The following is a 24,288-nucleotide window of genomic DNA, read 5'->3' as shown; positions in this document are numbered from 1 at the left end:
CCCTAAGAGGTGCACCTTAGATAATCCTGACAAGCGTGCCCTGTGGTGTCTATTTCTATTGAGAAACAAACGATAAGCTCAAGCTTAGAGGTCTAGATTTTATATGTGTAAAATTAGACAACAGAAAACTTATCCCTAGAAGATCAGAGCTGGTAGGGGTTACTCTGGGATCTGCAGTATACAAGATTTGACTGAGAGGGTGAGGTCTTGGTATCAAGAACTGACTCTAGTCCTTGAGCTAATGCTCGGAAATGTGTTGACTCATTCCTGCAAGTCCAAGAGCACAATAAATGATTTTTGTTATAAAAGAAGCTTTTTGTTTTGAGAGAAGGGTCTCAGTTTCTCTATGGAACTGTTTCTTCTCTTCCATTGAAATAAAAGGTTGTGTCATGAGATGGAGGCTTTCCTACCCACTACCAAGACTGTAGAGAGGTGGTGATGTAGGCAACTACCTCAAAGCTTACACAAAGAAAGAAGTTAAATTCACTTTTAATATTTTCAGCATACTTTTAATATTCACCCAAAACACACCTGCTGTGGTGACATTTGTGAACAGGCCGAAGTTATTCTGAAAAGCTTTTCACATAGTCTCAAGTATAAATATTTTGATACAAAAAAAATAAAAATCCCTCCCCTCCAAACCCAACCCCTTGTGCTCACATTCAATGGCGCGCCATCGTGCCCTGAATAGACGTGGCCTCCCCGCTCCACGCCCAGCCGGTCTACAGCCATAGGAGACAGGCAGCGTTAGATGCCTCCAGCCCACACCGGGGTTTTTGTCCTGCCAGTGCCAGGAATCCAGGAACAGAAGAAGAGTCTGAAAGGTGTTGAGATGAACTTACTGGCTCTGAAGGTGCTTAGAGTTGTGGGGTAAGGAAGGCGCGAGCGAGCCGCTGGTCGCCGCAAAGATGAAGGCACTGCTTCCATCGGCAGCAGTTCCAGCAGCAGCTCCCTGCGGTTTAGGTGCTACTGACGTTTTGTAGCTTCAGCTGAGGACGTGGAGACCAGAGGTGAGGAGCGGGGGCTCATCTCCTGGGGCTGGTGTAACAGTACCGCCTTGGTTACGCAGAGCCACGGCCGCTGGCTCATTGCCCGTTATCAGGGCTTACCCAGAACAGGTCTAGCTCAGGCGCTAGTTCACTGAGACATTGTGAGAGCATTCGCTGGCTAGGAAAGCTGAGCTTTTTTCGTTTTTATATTGTACAGCAGCGATAGATAAACCCAGCTAGCAGCAGCATCCTATCCTATCTTGTCTGCAACGCACGCTCGGAGATCATTACTATATTTCACCTACTTACCAACAAATGCGTCATGCTTACAATAATAAGCTGATCAGAGGCTTTGACATTTTACACTCAGCATCTGAGTTGATTTCAAGTCACTGTGACTTTTAAATTAAATTATCCCATGCATAGAAACAAAAGATGCAGAAGAACACAGCAAGGATTCACAGAACTCGTAGTCAAGTACTTATTAACACACATATATATATTAAGCTTTAAATCAAAACCAAATCTTTCCAGTTTTTTTTTTAATATATGCACTCTATATGACGCAACAAACATTAGCATGGTGTAGCGCTCAGTCACACGGTGCTCTGCCCGTTACACAATGTCTGCTCTACTGTTATACTTCTTCCCTTTTAAACAAATGCAGGTAGACTAGACTCTTTAAAACAATACAAGCTGGCCATAACACTGTGGCTGAGCTGCCCTCCTTTATAAGTGAAGGAGTTCTAGTTCTGCTACATTAGGAAGGAGGGAAATAATATTGCTTCGGGATCTTAGATGATCTTGTTCTCCAGGGCTTCGATCCTTTTTGCCACAGCTTCCAGTGAGCAAGAGTTAAGGGGAAAAAATGACAGTGCACATTAGTGATTCATTGCTCAAGTCCTGCCCTGGCCTGCAGAACAGGTAATGAATGGAGCTGCCTTGCTGGGAGCAGGTAGCAGAGGAATGCTGTCATCAGCATTTCCAGAACTGTCCAGGTTGATGAACATTTATTGAAGGTAGAAATATTCATGCAGGCACGCACGCTCACATGCACCTATGAATTTGCTATAAAAGGAAGGGTAAAAAATGTGAGGATGATTGGGGTGTGTTTTGAGTGGTTGACAGAGAATCCCTGACCTTGAGCAGTATGGGTTGCATGAAGAGTGGAGCAGAGTGCTTTTAGAGTTACATAGTGCGTTGCAATTTCCTGCTCTTTTCACTAATTGCTTTTCATGATGTGCCTGAGAGCGGCAACCTACTGGGTGAGAACTACTGATTTACTCTGACCTTTCGCATAACCTAAGTCGTGGATTTCACTCAATTTGAGTTAAAGAGTAGAAAATACACCGTGCAACTGCCATAGCAAAGCACAGAAATGTGTGAATAAATTAGGACATTGCTTTTAAAATTATATTCTCTCCTTATTGTCAGTAATGAAAAATGTCCCTAGCCCTATGTGAGCCCCACCCAAGGTTTCACTAATTCCTCATGAGACGTTTGCATCTTATCGACAGCTTCTTTCTTGTTTCTCTTTCAATCACTTACTTATGTTCTTTTTGCAATGTGACAGGACCCAGCATGGCAGAATGCAGTCCCACAAACTCAGTTCAGATGGGATCCAACTCGCCTCACTGGAGATGTTTGCAGCAAGCAGTTACATGAGAGTCAGCCTCTCGCAACTGAGGTTTAGAGAGCTGGGAGAAATTGGACCAATCCCTCTGACTATTGGACCTATCCCTCTGAGTTTATCCAGACCCTCGACTATACAGAGGTGGTTTGCTTTAGAAGACCCTCTTCCCCTCCAGTGCTGTGGAGGAATTTAGGCAGCCTACTCGGATGTTCTCATTGTAGACATTTCCTGTCAGATAGAAAGAATCCAGTCCATGGAGTTTTAATGACTGGGTGAATCAGCTGCACATGTGCACCAGTGGTGCCATCTGCTCACAGGCCAGCGTCACCCACCGCTGCTCTCAGCCCTCACATTCTGGCCTGCTTCACAGGACCCGCAGCTTGCAGGAGCAGCAGCAGCAGCCCGTGCATGAACCATGCTTCCACAGCCGTCACAGCGGCAGCATTTAAGCATCTTTCTAAAAACTGACCTAGGTCTTGGTGCCCACAGCTCATTGCTATCTTGCAATGGTTTGACATATTCTACTTTGGCTCTGTTGGTTTTGTTCTACTTATTCTGTGTCAGAGCAGTAGCTGCGCACTCTGGTGCAGGGATTCTTGTTATGGACACGTATAACCCAAATGCCTTTTTCCCAGCTTCCTGAACACCTGCCCAACTCCCTTCCCCCACATGTAGACTTTCCCCACTGGTCCCTCCTGAAAGCACAACCCGACCCACTGAGTTCTGAACAAAGACAGCTTCAGAAGGATATGTTTCTGCTGCAGTGAATCTATGAGGTCTTCTACTTTGGCCTGGAACTTCACAATAGATTTACATTCACATGGATCTTCCTCTGTGGATCAGAATATCAAGAAGTTGCGTTAAGTTGCACAAAAAAAAAGATTAAATCAAAATCACTGAGACAAGTGAAAGAAAGCAACTCTTATTTTCTTTATCACAGACATGAAGGAAATCAAAATGTCTTTCCTTCTAATTATCTGACTGATCACATTGGCTTTAACCTCAGATGACTAAAGAATCTCACATTTTCTTCTTATATAGGCCAGGCTCTGCACAAAATTGTCTTTCCTGGATTTCCAAGTTTCCTGAAAACCCACTGAGCTCTGCTACTGGTGCTTCAGATTTGCCCCCCAGAATTTGAATCTTACGACATACAGTGCTCAAAACAATCTGTTTGCCACTTTTAGTCCCAATAACATCACCATGGAGGGCCGTACGCTTTGCTGCTGGTAAACTTCTGTGAAATGAAACTTTGGAGGCGCTGTGTACGGGCTGAGAGTCAAGTCTTGTTTAAGCTTTCCGTTTCTTGAGCAGATGGAGCAATGTGCATCAATCAGTTTGCTCATCTATGTCGATAATTTACATATGTTCTTCAAGAAAAATCAGTTTAAATTGAAATAGGAGCAAAAAAGGGTACTGAGATGACTGGGGAAACAAAGGGGGTGTTTACAAGATCACTCTGAGTCAGGTCAACTGCCTGGCAAATGGAAGCAGTAAATCGGAGAAGGACTTCTTAAGGGAAAGGACATAAGGTGCTCAAAAATGCAGTGGAATTAAACCAGTCATGAGTAAACTAAAGCTGGATATTAAGAGAAGATTTCTAGCCATCTGTTGATAAATACAAGCTGGCATTGGAAATCAAACAAATACAGATAGTTCCTTTCCTTTTTTCTTTAAACTCAAATGTTAAGGGAATTTTTTTCAAACAAGTACTTTTTCCAAAACCTATTTTTACTTCTTTTGAATGCTGAAGTCTAAAAGTATTTGCTTTCTCAAAAGATATTTAAATACAATATGTTGGGGGTTTTCATATGGATCCCCTCATCTTGTTCTTGGATTGACTCCTGCTTTTTAAAGTAGCCATGGCAAAGAGACTCTCTGTCTCGCAAGCCCGGCTACCAGGCTCTGCAGACACAGGACCCTGGAGGGTGTTGTCCCTCTTGGATTTCCCCAGGAGGAAAGGAGGGTCCCATCTTCAGGAATCGAGAGAGCAGGGCGCTTGCCCAGGTCGTCTGTAGTGGAGCAAGAACCTAATATGATTTCCCTGAGGCAAGGCCTCTAACTTCCTCAGTACTTTTTTCTCTCTAATATACATTCAGCAAGAAAAACAGATGAGTCACCTTCTGCTAAGCCACTAATATTTACATGGGTGTCACTTAGTCTTGGCACAAATAATGATAGAAATCGCGAAGAAAAGGAAAAAGCAGATTAACATTTGGCAATGTGTCTTATTTCATCCAGTTGATGTTGTAGAGCATCTCTGCATGCCATGAGAGCAGTGGAGGTCATGGGGCACTCAAGAGCAGATCTACACTAATTGAAAGTAGAGCTGAGCTTGGCAGAGCTTTCTTGGGGACTAAATGAGCCCCATCAGAGCTGTGTACAGTGTATCTTGCTGGGAACTAGAAGGAAATATTTGCCTGGCAGGATAAAGGAGCCTGAGCACCTAGTCTCGACAAGAGAGTGCCAAGTTCCTGATGAGGCCGGCAGCGTAGCTCTCAGAAGTGCTGCAAGGTATTCGGTGTCTGAAATGAAGCCTGAGTGTTTCACATTCACCGTGGTCTGCCTGATCAAGCAGATGCATTGCAAGGGCCAATATTTCATAGGAGGTATATGGTTCCTTCAAAATAAAAATCCAGAATAACTGTGACAGTTTTTTTTTTTAACAATTTTTAGACTCAGGTTATTTACAGGTTAATATTCTTTAACTTTTATGTTATTCTTTACCTCCTCTTGTCATGCCTGTGTTCCGGTCAGTCCTCTCAGCCTTTGCTTCACTAGACTATCCAAACCTGGGCAACTTAGCATTCATGTCGCCCAAATTTAGACATCTATGAGTCATGTGGAAGATAGTAGATGCTTATTTTGGCTTGAAATGCATCACCCTTGTGGTGCCTGTTTGACTGTAGGAGCAGCCAGTGGTTAGCAGGCTTCAACTCAGATGCCCAATAAATCAACCCTTAGCTTCTCTTTTAAGAGCAACTCTTCTTTCCTTATGTCACTTTTGGCTGTTCTCAGGTTCTGGTACAGCATGAAGTCATCATTACTGACGAGGAAGGGAGAGGAGGAGAGAAGGGGAGAAGGGTGGAGGAAGGGAAGGAGAAGGCAGTTCGTGAGAGGGGAGATGGATGAGGTAGGTGTAGGCATGGCTGTGGTTCAGGTAACCACCCAAAATGTCGATGTCTCATGATCCTTCCAAGTACCCTACAAACTCGATACAGTGAGAACAGAGAGCTGTTTGTAACATCCATTTGAAGGGGCATTTTTGCCCTTCTGCTTCCAGCCTGGATTCTATGACTAAATCCCCCCTTTCCCCAATCCCCCACTCTTACCGATGCAGATTTTCATTTGCAGCTTTTTCCCGATCTTGCTGATGGTTCTGAAGTCAGCCGTGTAGAAGTAGTGCTCGGCTACTGGTTCTGAAGCAATTTCCCTCAGCTCATCCTCAACTGCGTTACCAACTCCCACAGCAAACATCCTAAAGCCTGCAAGCAATGGGACCCTGTCAGCTGGACAGCCACGGAGCATCTCGCTGCTCTGGTACCAACCCCTTGTCAGTTTGTACATCCTTGCTCACCTGCTGGACCACGGTCTCCACACACCTCTGCAGATGTTAACTGGGAAATGAATCCCTTTACCCTCTACTATTCTAGATTTATTTCAAGCAGGTCAACCAGGGCTCCAGAATACTCTTTGCAGGCAAAGTCTTACTAGAATTATCCAGACAATGACCACTCTCACCACAAGAACAATGTTTTGGAGAGACAAGAAAGGACAGATGATCATAACACCTCGACAGGATCATGCATCCAGCTAGTAGGGAAACAAAGGAAACTGGAAGTTTTCAAAATAGCCCGCAGCCACCATTAATTAACCTATGTGGCAAAGTCCCTGGTGCAATGGAGACCTGTGGTTCAGCAAAATTGTAGGTGAATCTCTTTCTAATATTGCAAGTCATATATAGATTGTCAAGAGCAACCCATACTGTGAGTTAAGAACATGTCCAGGGACTATGCTTCACTGCCAGGAGATTTATTGGCCATCTCTGGCTTAAACTAGTTTCTATTGAACTGAGCTGCAGTTTTCCCATTGACTTGCACGGTGACATTGGTTAACCCCTATTTTAAAATATTTGCCTCTACTTTTCCATGTCTAGGCACTGGCAATGCTTTCCCCTCCTCTCCTTTTTGCCTTGTCTTTCTACCTCTGGATGTATCCAATATTTGTTTTTTTCAAAGTTCAACTCAAGGAGCATGTTTGGAGTCTAGTTATAAGCATCTTGTTATTTATACCACTAGAATCACTTATGAGCAGATGTTGGAGATTTCTGCGTAGGGACAAGAGAGGAGGAAGAAACAAGGCATAAAGTTTTATCACCACAGAGGAATAATTTCTGTAGATACCATTTATAAGGACCTTCTGTCTTGTAAAAGCGAAACATCCACTTAATATACCAACATGCTTTGTAAACATCAGCTTTTCATGAGCTCGTACCTGACCTTTATTATTATGTGCTAGACCCTAGTCCCATCTAGTGGTCGACCGAAGTTAAAAGGAAGTAGAGGATTTAGCAATTCATGAGCATGTTCACATGGGCCGCATCCATTTAACACAGAGATGTCAGGAGACTGGGAACTTATTCAGCAGGTCAGCAAAGGGGCAGATCTCAAGATATTTATACTTCACGGTGTTTAGACATATAAATATATCAATATGGACCCGCTGTGCACTTTTAATATTCCAGTAGAAGCTGAAGAAAGTTTCTTATTAGTGTGTCTGGGATTTGGACAGGGAGTCCAGAGTAACTCCCTTAATCTGTGTTTTTGCTTTATTTATTGTTTTATTTATTCTTTTTCTTTTTCCAGGCCTTAAGGCTGTTACAGCCAAGCCACACCTGGCCCTACAGCTCCCGTTACTCTCCCAGGGGCTCTCTGATGGGCATTTTTGCCTCTCCGAGAGTACCACTGATGCTGACCTGACTTTCATTACTAACTTAAGACAAATCCTCAGCTTCTCCCTGTCCTTCCCTTCACATTTGTGTGAAGCACGCTAGACCAGCGCGCGCCCCATGCCAAATGTGTGAAACTCCATCCTGCCCAGCAGAGACACCTGCAGCAGACTTAGATCAAAGACACAGAGGGGCTGTGGGAACAAAAACCAGCTGCTGGCAAACCAAGATTTGTCTGAACCCCAGCCAGAGCTGCTCCAAGTTCTTTATGAGCGTGCACGCACAGTCAGGCAACAGCTTGACAAAGTCCCTCTCTAATAACCTGTTTCTATCCAAAGTAAGAGACATCTCCAGGGGAAGAGTCATACCTAGGTTGACACTAGATGCAGTACCTGGTCCAAGGGAGAAACAAGCCACAGAATTCAGGAGACCTACCTAAGTCTTTGGCTTTTTTAGCAGCATCAGTGATGTAATCTTGTGACCGCCCATCAGTGAAGACTATGCCCACCTTGGGAACCCCAGGCCTAGCTCCATTGATGATGGAAAAGGAACTGTCAATGAGGTACTTCAGAGCCTGGCCTGTCATCGTTCCTTTCTCCATGTAGGCCATTTTCTTGACTGCTGCTTTGATGTCCTTCTTGTTCTTGAACTGCCCCAGTGGAAACTCCTGTCTGACAGAACTGGAGTACTGAACCAGGCCAACTTGGGCCTGTTTGTCTGACACCTCCAGTGAGTCCACAATTTGGTTGATGAATTTCTTCACCAGCTCAAAGTTCTCAGGCCGCACACTCTTGGAGCCATCAATCAGGAAAACGAGATCCAGAGCAGATCCTGACCCACCACTGCAAGCTGAAGCAAAATACGAGAAGAGGGCAAAAGAAGACAGCAACTAAGACCCCAATTAATTATGTAGGACAATATAACCCTAGAGTAATTTTATCGTTAATGAAATAGGTTTAATCAATCAAAACTTAACAACAAAACACGCTAAAATTTTCAAAATAATTCTTGGTTATAAATGCATGGTTTCCTCTTCTGCCTTTTCTGAACAGAACAGGTCTATCCTGTCGCAGCCCTATCACCACCATATCGCTGCAGATCACAGCTCAGCTCAGCGCAAAAGAAAATCATTACATACCGCTGCAGGTCTTCCCATCGCTGTTCAGCGTGAAACCCTCTTTACAAGCACACTTGTACGCTCCTGGGGTGCTGATGCAGATCTGCTCACAGTCGTGGTCTCCAGTGGCACACAGGTCTGATACCACTGCAAGCAAAGGCGCAGATTAAAATCAGAGACCATGCCAAGGCTTCTCAACCCAGCGCCTGCTCGGCCCATCCACAAGGCACGATATTTGTCCCATGCGCTCAGTGATAACTAAACGCGCTCTGCAGCAAGACGAGGCAGCAGAGGTCATTACTTTTGGGTAGTGACTGAGATACAAGAGGCACGGAGAAATTTTCACAGGACTCCTGACTCCACCGCACCGCCCGGCCTAGAAACAGTCTCCGTACTGAGGGCAAAAACCGTCTGCCTGTTGAGCATATCACAAGGTACTTCAGTCTCCAAAGCTACTGGTTGAGATCTGTTTCCAACCTACCATCGGGGCTGGCCAATACCCTTTTTTTTTCAGTTATGTAGTACAATTATGATTATTGAGTTCAGCCCCGTGTACAGTTTTCTTTACTGCGTGGGATTTATGTCCAAACGTACTTGGAATTCGCTTTGGAGCTATCTTTGCACGCTCAGCTTCCAGATTCGTTCTCTACAAACATTTCTGCCTGCTGATCTTAACCTGGATGTGACGCCTGAGATGCTGAGCAAACAGAAGCTGAATTGCAGCAGTCTGAGCCAGCAGCATTCGGTGACTGACAGCACTGACATGGCTACTGCAATGACGATGGAACACAAACTTGAAACAGATCTGGTTGAAGCAATTAGTTTACAGATACCAGGGAAATCTGTGGAGAAAACTGAGCATTTCTGGTTCTGTCATAATGATGGGAAGTGGAGCAAAGTCTTTCAAAGTTAAGGGGCTTCTATTCATTATTTCAAGCTGTTTGTGTTCTGCTCTGCATGTATTTTGTACTTCTTCTGGCCTTCCCAGGTCCCATGTGTGCCTATTGTGCCAACACCGGTAGACCTTTTCAGCAGACATGTAGCTCGTATATTTAGGAATATTACTAACCATGCAGGTGGCTGTAACATTGGGCTCTCAGGTTGAGTTTTCTGAAGCCTACAGAGATATTACTAGTCTAACCAGTGGCTAGATTGGCAAGGGTCTCCCTTTTTTCCCATGTGTTTGTTGAGCATTATGGGAAACAGCTTGGACAGTGCCGCACAGTTCTTCCTGCTGTCAGTACCCACAAACCCTGCTTTGCAATAGCAGGTGGTGTTTGGGTACATCTCCAAGGACGGTTTTGTGCAGCTGCTTGCATAGCACGATAACAGCCCACTTGGCAGTTAATATGGTGCTGTTCTCTGTTAGCTATAATAATCCTTAGCACAACGCTTCCGTCAGATGCATCTCTGAGGGTTTTTACCATGGGGAGAACGTTGTCATCTGCATGTTACAAATTTGAAAAGCAAGGCACAGAAAGGATTTTTTTTTTTGTCTTTATCTTTTTAAATGACACCAATGCCTGAATTTCAAAACACATTGTGAGGCCTCTCCGTCTCCAGCTGACTTCTGACTCCAGGGCAGCCAACACAACCTCCTACAAATATTCATGGCTTGGATTCCACCTTCTCAAATTTTGTCTCTATCCACCATTTAGTATGTAGTATTTGTTCCCCTCTTTCATGAGCTTCTGGTGCAGTGACACCTGATTATAAAACATGACTCACTTTATATTCAAAATTTTCCTCCTTCCTACGAAGGAAGATATTTTCCTTGACGAAAAGCTGCTCACCCCCATCATTTTCAGCCTGAAAGTTGAATCATGAAATTTTACACCTCTTGAAGAAATTGGTCTCGGAGAGTTTTACAGGTCCATCTGCGTGTATGTGTTTGCAATGCCTTGCCACAGGCACCGTGGTGTATTGCACCTTTTAAAAAGTGTTGCCACACGTCTGTGCTTCGGCAGGATGCGTGTGCGAAACCCCCAGGCCTCTCTTGCTGGCACATAAAATGGATATTTATAGACCACCTCCTATAGTCTTGTGAGTACATTTGAAAGTAATAAAGCTTTCTCACTCCATTCACCAGTTCATGTAGGAGTGAATATGTGTTTGTAGGATAGTCAGGCTCTTTTTATATGCTATGCAGAAAGGCATTAGATACTGCACCAGCCAGGAGAGTTTCCTGCCTCACAAGGCTTGCAAAAACAACAGCATAGCCGGGCAAAGGCCGTTCAGCCTCTAGCAGGGAAGTGAAACCATCCCTTGCTCAGCTGGGAATTCAGATGACAATACTGGTGGGGGAAATTACAAGCCAGATTCTCGGAACTGCCCAGATAGGCTTAAACAAAAGGACAATGATTTTATTTATATAAAGATCATGTTTCCCAGGTTCTTTTTCAATGCCTCAAGGAGTACGTCAGTCATGTTTACAAACTCTTCAGTGCAAACAAAGTCTGGAGACTTCTCTAAATAAAGCCTGAAATTCCCTAAAAAACCCCTGAAATTCTTGAAAGGCAACTTCAAAGAGCCTCTCTCTTCCATTACTGCTTCGTGCCCCTGCAGACCCAGGTCCTTGGAGCAAGGAAGCAGCTGGATGAAGGTTGATCACACCTACAACCTCCACGTGAAAAGCTTGCTGGCAGCCACTTGTACCTCTTGGCTAGGAACCCGGGGCTGTGGCAAGGACTTACCACAGAAGGCTTCTTGAAACTTGTGGGTCAGCTTCTCTATAACGCTGTAGCTCTCCACATAGTCCACGTGGTCATCCAGGGGCTCGCTGGCAATTTGCCGCAGTGTGTGCATGTCCACCCGGCCAACCCCGATGGCGAAGATCTCGATGCCAGCTGCTCTGGCCCTTGCTGACACATCCTGCACTCCATCCTGGGGACGCCCATCGGTCACAACGATCGCCACCTAAGCAGAAGAGGGCAGACGCAAGGTGTGTGCTTGACTAGGTGTTAATAGCACTATCGCTGTGGAATGGGCTGGGTTAGTAAAGGAGGTTTCACATTTCTAAAATTAAAGAAAAAGGAAATGTCAACCCCTCCTCCCCCTCTTCCCATTCTCCCTGAGGTCACACAAGCCATGTTTTTTGTGTGGGGTTTCTTTTTGCAGTGGAAAGGTTAAACTGCCATGGACGTGACTGATTTAATTAAGGGACAACTGGTGCATCTCGCCCCTAAGGGAACCAAAGTAAAGGTTATGTTCTTCATACGCAAACTAATGCTCAAGCCAAAATCTAACTGTCTTCATGAACCCCCAGCTGACACTAAGGACAGCTCTGACTCAGTATGGAACTTGAAAGAAGCTCAGGAAATGTAATGGAAGCATCATGACATGAAGACTTTTCCCCATTTTATGGATGGAGAAGCTGAAGCAGAGACAGGGGAAGAGATCTGCCTAAGGTCACGATGTCTGTCAGTGCCTGCCATGATTTCTGATTCCCTGTTCCACAATAAATAAAAGAGGTGAAATCCTACCCCTACTAACATTAACATTAAACTGACAGCTTTTTAAAGTGGGAACTGGATTTCACCCTGGATTAGATGGAGCCCTGAACCGGTGGAAAGCCTCCAAGAGTCCTGCTCCTGTTGCTAGATTGTCCATTTTCCTCTTTGTTTTTCTTCTGCTAAGTGACATTGTCACAAAAACCTTCATTTTTGTTCTTTGCCAATTCATTTACTCCTGCCACTTTTCCTCACAACTGTTTTATTGTGACACCACTGTCAACTCCAAAGCAAATCATCGGGATGTAATGCAGTATGGAGAAATATAATCAGCAGGAGCAGGTGAGCCACTAAGCAGAAAAAACCTCTACATCACAGGCAAATACTCTCAGTAATATAGAAAGTAAAGAAACATCAAACAAAAAAGTGGGGGAAAATATCTATCTGGCAGCAACAGTGAGTTTGAATGAGCTGTCATCTGGTCATCAAGGCAGTATTTGCTGTTCTCCTCTATGCCATATATGCTCTCCATCTTTCTGAGGATAAAATCAGACCCACCAGCTGCTCCATTAGGACAGTGTGATGGCTGTTTTACATCCTCAGGCAGGAGAAAAAGTCATCTCGGGTAAGGCCAGGAGCGGGGCTCCCTGCCCCACGTGCCCAAGGGGCCTTGGCCATGCAGGTGAAGTGGCTCCTTCTCCCTCTGCCCACCCGTCAGCCGAGGGCTGGCTGAATGCTGCAGTCGTCTGTCCCGCAGTAATACTGCAATATTAAAGTAATCTGCTGCCCCGTTCAGAGTTTTCCTTCTATGCAAAATGTGGGTGAACCAGGAAAAATGTAGAGCTTTTCAGTCTGGTGCAGGGCTGTAAGTTCAGGTGATTATCTACACTTCCTAAGGGCTACAGAATTAAAAATTCCGGGTCGCATCATAATTCTGTCACTGGCTGATTCCAAGGGGGGAAAAAAATTCAAGTTTTTCACTTCTGCTTGTGGCCAAAATAAGGAAAAGTGTCACCCGTGGCAGATGTCAGTGTGTGTTGTAAAGGGGAATGAGTATGGAAATCAAAGCTCGCCCGGAGGAGCAGCGGGTGGCTTCTGGACCAGCAGCCCAGCCGAGGTGCAGAGCCCGCCGTGCAGTCGTGCTTTCTGCCAGGAGAGAGAGCCCGCGACTCAGCCGCTCAGCCGCCGAAGCAGCCCTGCTCGCTGCGAACAGGCAGCAGCGCTGAGACAGGGGCTGCCAATTAGAGCTTATCAAAAGCCAACCTGTCAGGAAACAAGATGTATTATCAAGTAGCTTCTGCGAGGAACACGACCCTATGAACAGGTTCCTGTCAGTAGCTGTGTATCTTTCTTGCAGTGTTTGTCACAGGATGGAGGTGTTGCTTGTCCTCCCGGCATTTTTCTGCCTAAATAAAATGATTCTCCAAGTTTAAGCCGTTCCTTTGGTTCTTCACATCAGGGTGGCATCTTCCCATAGGCCTGAGCTCCTGATATGACCCAGGAGGAGCATCCACATCTGGATGTGGTGGGAAAGGTCTTCATAATGCATCTGTGCGAAAATCTACTCTACAGCACTCAAAATTTATGTTGCTTTCTGACCTGCTGTCAGAGAAAACAAAACTTCTGGGTATGAAGAGTCTGGATCAGGCATCGGGAATTAACCAGTGAACCCACAGCTAAAATGAATGTACCAGTGAGTCAGACCAAGCGCCAACCAGCCAGGGAGTGTCTCTGTGACCATGGCCAGGACCAGGTGCTTACAGAAAGAATGCAAGAAATAGAACAAGTACAAAGTGATCTTGGTATCATACGTTGGTTTCTTGATAATTAGGAAATTCTGATTTTTCTTAGGATTCCCCCTCCCTGCCAGCCTGAGGCAGTGAGTTCCAGCATGAGAAAAACCCATCATTTTGCTTTCAAAACCTACCTCCACATTATTTGCAGTCACAGGTTCTTTGTAATTCTCTGTATTATGACCTTGTCTCATTTAAAAAGCTGAGAATCCTGGTGTGTGCCTTGTTTGGTAAGGAGCAAGAGACAGGTCGGAGGAAAGGAGCACCCGCTGCATCCTGGAGAGGCTGGCACTGCTCTGCGGCACGGGGCTCGTGCTGGACTTAGCAGGGAGCCATGTGAGAGGGATTAAGGAAGGGTGAATGCTTTTGCTGTCCCAAATAGGTGAACAGGATCTCCAGTTTTGCCCTGAGGAAACTCAGAAACTTTTGCTTTTCAAGGTCAAAACTTTTACTCATTTTAACCAACCACATTTCATTTTCCTGTGAATTCCTAACTTTCTGGATCCTTCTCCTGTTCTGTCATACAGAAATCCCCCGTGTTCTCATGGCACAATTTATTCTTGGTTAACTAAGACACCAAGGTATTCACGGGCATCCCTATGTGTTCATACCTGAGGGTTGCCATGTGTAGGCAACCCCGCAGCTAATGAGGTAGCTTTGTCTCGTTATGCGCTGGGTAACGTGACCGTTGTAGCAGCACTGAAAGGAGAATCGGGCAGAAAGTTGAATAAGCCCTTGATTTTCTCGGCAATTTGACGATCTATTTATTGTTCCTCCTAAAGAAAGATAAAAGTAATTGGGAACCCCTGTAGTTTTTGACAAAGGTATAAACAGACTTTACTCTGAGCTCCTACAGAAACAAATAGTGCTTTTCCCTGTCCCGGGGTGACATTTGCTGCACAGAGCACAGCAAGACCGAATGATCTCGTGATGCTTTGACCGGTGTCCCACATGGCTGACAATCATCACACCGATTTTCACAAGGCCTTGCTGGATGTCTGCTGTGTGAAGGAGCACGGACTGTGTCCAATGTTTCGGGAAGCTTCACCTCCCTGAATTACTGCGTGACCTGTTCCTCCTCCCAGGCAGATGACGGGGTCACCCTGAGCAGCATGAGGGTCACAGAAGGGAGAAGTTTGCTGGACTTCAAGGCATTATGGAAAAAAGTAGAAAAACAACCAGGGAACCAAGGAACGCAAATGGTTGTAGAATCTCCCACCTTGGAAGTATTCAAAAGCTGTCCAGACACGGTCCTGAGCAACCAGCTCTAGGCCCTGCTCGAGCAGAGACGGGCTGCTCAGTATGACCTCCACAGGACCCTTCCAACCTCAGCCTTTCTGTGATTCTGTTCTTTGACCAGGTCCAAGGTGGAAGGAGAGAGGTAATAACCTGTAGTGATTTTTTTTCTTTTTTAATGCTTAAGATAAATCATTAAAAAGACCACTCCTATTCTGTTTTTTCAGATGTCCAGCAAGTATCAGGGAGATAAAAGAGCTTTAGAGGTCTTTGTACCACTGTCCACAGAAAGATTCATGCTTTAGCCATGCTACTGCAGTAAGCCACTAAAGAAATCAGATTTTTTTGAAGTGTTCAGATATTTAAACTAAAGGCTTGTTTGGCACATCAGCAGCTCTTGTGTGTACTGAGATGACAGGAAGCTGCAAGGATTGCGAGAGCTTGTTGAGTGAGTTGTCTGGCAGCCCAGCTGCAGAGTAGACAGGAGCAGAAAAGTAGTGCACATGGAAGGGGGTTACTTAAATGGTGTGGAAGAGACTAGTTAGCTAAAGATCCAGGCATTTTCATAGACAGCTCTGTGTAAATGTCTCTTCAATCTACAATAATGGTCAATGCTGCGTGTAAGGTGTCAGGCTGTATTAAGGAAAAAACAGAGACTAATACTGAAAGTATTATAGTAGTGTTGTATAGAACAGGATTGTGTCCCAGTCCTGACCTAACATGGTCGCCTTTACTTAAAATAGACATTGGGGAATTAGACAAAGACAGGAGAAAATAAAGAAATATGGTGAGATGTCTGAGGGTCGTGAATGGATTGGGCAGCAGTCCTAGAGGAAAGTGAGTCTAAAAAGATCCCATTATTTGTTCCGTTTGAAAGGCAGACAACAAGAAAACCAGTGAAATCAATGGGAGCTGCCTTCATACAGCAAGACTGGAAATCAGACCCCTCTTTTAGGATCCTTCATTCATAACCCAGGTACCATTCTAGGTGCAACGACTGGCCATAGGGTTCCTGTTTCTTGGTTTCCTCCATCTGCTGGGTGAGGACGTCTGCCCAAGTCAGAGATCTGAGGGCCCTGTGGGGGTTGCTGGGGCTGTGCCATGGTTGTGCTCAGTGTGGGATCACCGGTGCCACGGAGAGCACTGGAATTACTCTTCCAGTAATGAGCTCCTCATGTGGGGGATGGCAAATGCATGAAACACTCTTCACTCCCTTTGCTGCCCCTCTGCCACCCTCCTTTGCTCAGAAGACAAATGTTGAGGAGAACAGCTTCAGCCATCTCGGTGCCCCTGACTGTTTTTTCCCTACAAGTAAATCTTCTGGACTGAAGAAGACAGACAGAAGGGATGGAGCCCTTCAAATACCTTGAGCTCTCAGGTCCCAAAGGCCACTTAATGGCAAATGAGCAACTGCCTGTGATTTCTGTTGATGCACAGCCATGCAACAGCTCCCAGGTTTTGGAAAGAAAACTTAGTGCATGGACTGGCACCATTCATGCACCCTCATGTATCTGTAAAGGTGCTCAGCAGCTTTGACTGGAAGTCTGATCACATGAGACTGGACAAGAGACGACTGCAGGGGGTTTTCATCAATACCTATAAATATCTGAAGGGCGGGTGTCAGGAGGATGGGGCCGGGCTCTTTTCAGTGGTGCCCAACGCCAGGCCAAGGGGCCACGGGCACAAGCTGGAACACGGGAAGTTCCACCTGAACATGAGGACAAACCCCTTCCCTGTGCGGGTGCCAGAGCAGGGGCACAGGCTGCCCAGAGAGGCTGTGGGGTCCCTTCCCTGGAGACATTCACACCCCGCCTGGACGCGGCCCTGTGCCCCTGCTCTGGGGGTGCCTGCTCATGCAGGGGTGGGACAGGGATGAGCTCCAGAGGGCCCTGCCAACCCCCGCCAGTCTGTGACTCTGTGATCCTGTGAGGCACATCTCAGAAGCAAGTACTCTAACCATACCTCTAGCGCGAGCTGACCATTGCTGGGGGAAGGAGCAGCCTCCGCCCTCTCCCGCATCGCTACCACTTTCACTCTTGCACAGTGGGCAGCCACTGCTGACACTGTAGGAGGCAGGAGAAGCACATCTGAACCTCTCTGCTGCTTGGAGCTGCTTCTGGCACTTCTGGACATTGGAACAATGACTGATGGCGTGAGATGAGAAATAAGCCTTTTTGCAAGGGCATATTGGAAGTAGCGAGAAATAAATGTCTTTTTTGGCCTATCAATACTCAAGAACTGAAATGTTTCTGTGGTCTGACATTCAAACTGTTGGGACTTTTTTGTGTTTTCTTTCTTATTAAACAATTTTTGCACTTCAATCAGAGTAAAAATTTCTCAAAAGCAGAAACAGATATTATCATCCAGATAATTTTGTTTTGGTTTCAGTTTGGCTGTCTGGTTTTGTGCTAAACAATAACCAACAAAATCAAACATTTCCCATTACTTTTTTTCCTTCTGGACAGAAGGACACCGGTTTTGTGTAGCTATGGATGATCCTGCTTAGAGGAGACCTGCGGCACCCTCTCTGCTCGAGTTTTTCCACCATAGGGTGCTCTGGCCAGGCTGAGACAGCAGAAGGGCCCTGCTGGAGACCTGTCACCTTCCCAGCAGCTCCCCCGGAGTGGTTTTACTGGAGGAAACATCTCTTTCCCATGCAATAGCTGCAACAGCTCTTCAGTGAAGTAATCCATGGAGAAACTGGGAAGCCCTGAGCTGAGAAATGAGTCCTTTCCAAAGGCGTTGGAGAGCAGTGGCAGCATGGATCGCTGCTGTCTCTGCCGCGACCCTGAGGCAGACTTTCTGCTGCTGGGAAAGCGGGGAGGAGCAAAACACATCTTGGCAGCAGCAGACGGTTGCTTGAACCTCCAGAAAACAGCAGATTTGAGCTAAAGGCTGAATCCACACTTAGTCTCTTTGAAGTAGTTCAGTGAAATGAATGAGAACAATTAGTCTTGCACTTAAAGGTTTTTAAAGCTCTTTACTAAAAAAATAATGATAACAACAATATAATATTAATAATGGCCTGCAATTTTTCTATGATTTCTTTCGGTGAACCTCAGAGACTTTGGCAAACAAGCTGATGTCACTCCTTTTGAATAAAAACCATTGCAGTTAGGTGTTGGAGTTCCCCTGTGAGAGCTGGGCTCTCAAATCATATTTTGCACCAGCTTCTCTCTCTGGAGCGGATTGCCAATGAGACTTAGTGAAAGTTTATTGGAGCATTATTTTTCTCCTGTTATCACTCTTGGTTTTCTTCCTATTGTGTCAAACCAGGTTTAGGCTAAGGATACATAGAATTTTCCCTCCTGCGAGTACCGCAATAAAAGACTGTATGAGGATTGATTCATTCATATTTGCAGGTTGCTTATAGTGCAACATAGTGAGGGAGCACACAGGGCATCTAATTAAATCATCCTTGTAGGTGACAGCCTCATTTTTAGAGGTATCTTGGGAATTCCAGACCAGCAGAGCCTTCGGGTTGCTGATTTTTGGAGTTGGCACATCTTTGCCAGTGCCTATTTTTTACTTTTCAGTGTTATTTTTGACTTGCCATCCCTGGGGATGTTTTCCATGTTCTGCTCTGCCCTCCCTAGAGCAGTACTAACAGTGAGAGAAATGGAAAGTGACTGATGTTCCAAAAATATTGTAATTGGGAGAAAAATTCCAAGATTCCTCGCTCCACCAGCTGGGCTTTGTCCAGCTGGTGGAAAGCTCTAGCTGCTTGCTAATGCCTTTGCTTATTTTTCTTGTCTGGTCTCATAGCAGAAAGCCAGAGGAGCTGGCATGGCGCATAAAGGCCTAGAAAGTGTGTTCACCATGTTTAGCTAAAACACTTATTGTCAAGAATATACACTCTCCACAAGCTTAGAAGAGAGTTTTCCTGATTACGGTCACAGGCCTGAGGTTTGGTTTCATTCATGGTCACATCCAGAGAGAATGAATGAAGTATCTGGGGAATAATTTTTTAAAGACTGAGCTTTCTGGACAGGGAATATGGGTCAGGAGCAGCGATGCCTGTTGCAGCCATGTGTAAAATTAAGCTGACCTTATACCACAGCCTTAAACCCTAAATGGCCAGTAAAGACTGTGTACCTAAAAAGAATACCCAGAATGGAAGCCATAGGCATCAGCCAGCCTCTGAGAAACTGGAAGAGCAGAGGAAGACACCGAAACAGCACTTTGCTTTAATCCTGCAGCTGGAAGGGGCCGTTTCAGTGGGAACTTTCAGAAGGTCACCTCACTTTTTACTATGGTGGAATCTGAAGCATCTTTATTACAATATTCTGGGGAAGGTGAGCATGGTTCACGCCCAGCAAACCTGGCCAAGATCATCATCTCATGGTGGTATGGTGTCACAGGTACATTGGAAGCAGGGAGCCACGTCCCAAAGGACAGACCCTCCATGCAGACAGGAGAGAGAGCGAAGCTGGATTAAATTTATGTCGGCAACTTGTGGCCAGCTGTGGCCAAAAGAAAGTTGAGCTTTGTTTTCAAAGAGCTGGGAGGTTTCTTCCTCCCAGAGGTTTGTCACCTTTGACAATTAAACCCCCCACACTCAAAGCACAGAAAAAATCACCTTTCCTCCTTTTCTGATTTTTCCAATCGCTCCATGATGTGCCACATGAAAGAAGGAGTGTCCAAGAAATGGATAATTTGCTTACCTTATTAACATTGGGAGACCTCAGCCTGGCCCCTTCTGAGTCACTAAAAGCCCGGCTAATGGCAAACTGGATAGCCAGGCCAGTCATAGTCCCAGTGGAGAGCGGCTCTATCCTCCGGACCGCTTGCAGGAGCCCCACTTTGCTTTGGTAGGTCCTGAGAGAGAATTCGTTCTTGACAGCACTGGCATAATTGATCACACCCACCCGGGTGGAGTTGGGACCCACGTCCAGCCCCTCGATCACCCGGGACATGAAGACCTTGACTTTCTCAAACTCTTGTGGGCGCACGCTTCGAGAGCTGTCGATGATGAACACCAGATCGGTGGGTTTGGTTCTACACAGGGTGCCTGGAAAGGATAAGGAGGGAGGAGAAAAATAAAAGAAGAAGGGAAAAGTATACCAGGAGGGAGGGGATGGTCGTCTTTGAGCAGCAGCTGAGGCTAGAGGACCTGCAAGCTTCAATCCTTTCTCTGCCTGTCTCAGAGAGGCCCAGCGAGACCACTTTAACCTAGTAGTTCTAAATGTTCTTTTTCCTTTCACAGGAAAGTGTCTGTAAGAAAAGCACAGCCACCAGTTGACAACCTGTACTTCTGAAGGAGCGAGCTGATGAGAAAGCAGCGCTGCTCTTGTGGGAGCGGGCTACCCACATGTAAGCCCAGGCTATTGCTAATGTCTACATGAAACTTAATTCACTTATGGCAGCATGGAGGGAGCAATAAAGCTGTGACCTGAAGCCTCTGCATGCATTTCTGCATCAAAGTCTCAAAAGGAGTTATTGCATTTCAGACATGGATAAGCAATCCACATGAATATTAATTAATGAGATTATATCTTCATCATGCATGACCAGAAGCAGGCATGAAACTCAGCAGTTCGGGTTCAGTTGTGAATCAAGATACCCAGATTAACTAACGAACATAACATGAACCAGTCTCCTGTTTTTCAGCTAATGGCACTAATAATGAAATACTGTAACACAGCAAAGACCAGCCCTGTTTTATTTCTGTGGGCTGGTGAGGGAGAATCCAATAGAGAGATGTAGAACCACGTAATTGAGAGTTAATCTCTACAACTCTACACTAAGACATGAATATCCACTGTGAAATGTGAATGATATAAACAGGAAGCATTAGCAATGCAAAGAACCGAGTGATTTTTTTTTTTTAAAAATTCTGTTTAATACTGTTTTCCATCCTAATCTTCAGCTGTGGCAAAATATAAAAAGGACTGATATTTTTTATGATTTTCTAAATGAATTGTCCCATTTTCCCCACCAGATCTATAGCGTTCTGTTCCGTTAATTTTTTTCTATCATTTAGCCTGTCTCTGTAGGGCATCAAGTGCTCTGTTAATATTTGATTTCCGCAGAGAGGGATGATATAGGTTATATCATAAAGGAGATTTCTGTGGACAGATTTCTAAATGTGAGCTTTTGGGCCAACAAATCTGTTCCAAATTATGACATAAATATTATAGCTAGTCCTCAGTGTGAAATCTAATGGAGCTTTCAGTCTTTCAGACAGATGAAAATAAATACCCAGCGATATATCCATAAAGAATATAATCAGGTTAGTTTCCTGAGAGACACTAATGCTGAATTTGCTTCTGGCTCCCAGAAAGGTCTTGCTAAAAGATGCTGTGTGTAGAAGGGAAGCAGGCAATGGTTACTTTGTCAGATGCTCCAGTTTCCACTCAAATGCAATATAACCTCTTCCCATGTGGGTGACTTTTGCCTTGCCACCATAACTCATTGCAGAGGAAGGAAAAACCCACTTGGCAGTCCATCTACAGCATTGCAAACCCTTTACCAGGGGTTGGTTATGCCCATTTTACAGGTGAGAAATGAAGGTACAGAGAAAGGCTCAAATTCTTGCAATCGGTTCCTCCAGAAATAAAGTGCAGATTCCCCTTTGCCACAGTTGCTGACGAATCGCCCCTGTTTTTAGTAAAAACCAAGGAAGAAATGTGTTTTTCTTCCCTAGGAACAGTTGGAACCAATAGAATTTTTAAAGTATATTTTCTTTTTTGCGTGGAAGCTCTGCGATTTTGCCCTAAATAACATTTTAAACCTCTTTTTATGAGTGAAGTATATTTCAGGGAAGTGAAGAGAAAAGAGGAGGGATCAGATGGGAGCTTTGGGATTTCAGCCTGTCTGGTCACAGCCACTGTGCGCACATCAGGGTCTGCAGGACGGGCCTTGGTCATCTGCGGGAGGTGACGGTCAGGCACGATTGCGCTGAGCGACATCTTGGCTCAGCATAGTTTATTTTCAAGTTGAATTAAACCGAAAATAAAATCGTCCTCTATTTTTAAAAATGTCCACACTTGAAGTTATTCAGGAATAGCTGAACTTCACGCACTGATTTAGCAGAAAATATCTCTTAGGGCATCTTTGCCATATTCCTTAAAAGAACAGGAAACCTGCCTAGTAACTCAGAATTAAAAGGTGTTTATTTTAGAAATAGCAATTGCTCACGGTAGAGCTGAATTGAATGACTGGTCTGTTTAGTTTCCTGTCTTCGGTAGCGCTTGGCGGTTCTGCAGCAGAGATAACGCTCCCTTTCCAAATTACTGAGGAGAAACTGGCCAGTGCACCAGGAGACTGCCCTTCATAAGCAACAGCTGACTGCAGTCGCTGTCACGCTATTTTACAACTGTCAATCTGCCCAGGTATATGCATTATGTGTCATCATAAGTTCATTCAAACATTTTTAAAGCCCAGCAGTCATTTTTGCCTTGGCCACCTCTCCTGCAGTGAGTTCCTGCAGTGAGTGGCTGGAGCCCCCAGCAGCATCCTGCCCCTGGCAGAGGAGAGGTGCTGCCTCGCTACCAGGTACTTGCTGACACTAATTGCAGCCTAGGAGTTAGAGAGTGTGCAACCTCAAAGGGCAGGCAGCTCATCTCCCATCTGGCTGCTTCACACCCCACTTGGAAGACAAACAGAGCAGGATTTTGCTCAAGAAGGGATGAAGTAAAACCTAGGAAAGGCCCATCCTAAGCAGCCTGACCCAGACCTTCCTGCTCAGTGAGGTTAACCAGAGCTCGGGGTGTCTGGCCAGCTCCCCCTTGAGCTCCTGGCAAACACAGCCTGCTGCAGAGCTGCGGAGAGGAGAAAGTAGAGGACAGCCCTTCTCCTGCCTGGGCCTCCTCCAGCCAAAAGCAGCGAGCCCCGAGCCTGATGCTACGCGCGGGGCCAGGGCTGACCTGATGCCACCTTTGCTGCGCCTCTCTACAGACCCCCGACCCCTCGCCATTTCTCTAAAGCAATGTGACAGGCCAGAAGCAAACACATCTCCAGGTTTTTCTGCTTTGGGAAAATATTTGAGAAAGCTCCTTTGCTCCCCTGACTGATGTTGGGTATTTCTTTTTCCTTCATCTGCTTCCCAGTTCCGAAGCAGGCTGGTGGCAAAGAGGAAGAGTACCAACACCGTGCGTCCCGCCGCTGAGCTTCCCACTTACCTCTCGGCTGCGGAGGTGCCCCGCAAACTCCATAGCTCTGGAGGAGAAGCAGCAAAGAGAGCAGCAAGGCAGAGAAAATCCTGTCCATGGTTGCGGAGGAGCCGGAGGCTGGATGAAGAGTGGCAAGCAGGAGCCTTGGCCCAGAGGTATTAACCTGCCCTTCCTCGGGGAGGCATGGGGCCAGCCCCTGACACGTGTGAAGTGCCGGGGGCGGGGGGCACCGTGGGGAGAGGGACAAGCAAGAAGGACTAAGAGGAAATATTGCACGAAGGTGGGGAGGGGGAGGATGTCCAGCCCTGCTGGCCCCCAGCCCCTCCACAATGGCTTCATTGCTCAGCGAAGGGGATGGGAAGCTATAAAGGGACCCGCAACGGCGTGGTATGTGGGGAATCTGGGACCGTAACAGTGGGACCAGTGAAACCAGCCCTGGGGAACTGGGGTTAACCTGTCAATCACCAGCTCCCGTCTGCAAATCCTGAGCTTTGCCACAGTAAGCAAACGGTCTGCAGTGTGCCAGGCTCGTGTCCTTCCTGCAGCAAAGCCCACGGAGGGGGTGGTGGCGAGGGGGGGGACAGGAGTAGGGTCACACAAATCATCTCTCAGTCCCTGTGTTTGCCAGGCACAGGGCTGGAAACAAGCCTGTGGGACTGGGGGGCTTCGCTTCCTTGGCTCAATTTGCAGGCAAATGCTCAGGCGCAGGAGGAGGGGAGAGGAAGAGGAGAGCAAGGCTTGGGGAGGCAGGGGCAAATGCGTAGGATGCGGAACAAATTTCTTCCTGCGGGAAACAGTTACTTCTGTATGAGGCTGTGCCCCTGTGCAGGAGAGCAGGGAGGGAAGGAAAGAACTCAGTAGCCTAAACTAGATAAATAGACAAGAAACTCAGGATAGACAGACAGATTAGAAGTTTGATTTATTTTTTACAGCATAGCGTTCAGGTCTGTACACACGAGGGAGATACAGCTCCTGCCTCAAAAAGCCAATAATCTAAATCAACAAATAA

At 45.9% G+C, this 24,288-nt stretch overlaps 1 protein-coding gene across 1 annotated transcript; it reads right to left on the bottom strand.

The window, feature by feature from the left end:
- Positions 1-502: 502 nt before the first annotated feature.
- On the bottom strand, positions 503-23,488 carry MATN1 (matrilin 1). The gene is made up of 8 exons (XM_075114732.1): positions 23,289-23,488; positions 19,830-20,176; positions 11,381-11,603; positions 8,709-8,834; positions 8,006-8,419; positions 5,955-6,107; positions 3,376-3,454; positions 503-1,835 (listed from the first exon to the last, which is right to left on the bottom strand). The coding sequence occupies exons 1-8, from the start codon at positions 23,374-23,376 to the stop codon at positions 1,784-1,786; spliced, it is 1,482 nt and encodes a 493-aa protein (XP_074970833.1). The 5' UTR covers positions 23,377-23,488; the 3' UTR covers positions 503-1,783.
- Positions 23,489-24,288: the final 800 nt, after the last annotated feature.

This window comes from Phalacrocorax aristotelis, chromosome 20, assembly GCF_949628215.1.
Source record: "Phalacrocorax aristotelis chromosome 20, bGulAri2.1, whole genome shotgun sequence".
Classification (NCBI taxonomy): domain Eukaryota; kingdom Metazoa; phylum Chordata; class Aves; order Suliformes; family Phalacrocoracidae; genus Phalacrocorax; species Phalacrocorax aristotelis.
This window is presented reverse-complemented; position numbering and strand designations above follow the sequence as displayed.

Bases quoted from the DNA above. Each gene is read 5' to 3' on its own strand.
- MATN1 (XM_075114732.1), bottom strand. From the start codon at position 23,376: ATGGACAGGATTTTCTCTGCCTTGCTGCTCTCTTTGCTGCTTCTCCTC. The intron at 8,835-11,380 runs GTAAGTCCTTGC...CTTTGCTTGCAG, and splicing joins GTTTCAAGAAGCCTTCTGTG to TGGTATCAGACCTGTGTGCC. The intron at 1,836-3,375 runs ACATATCCTTCT...TAACTCTTGCTC, and splicing joins ATAGATTCACTGCAGCAGAA to ACTGGAAGCTGTGGCAAAAA.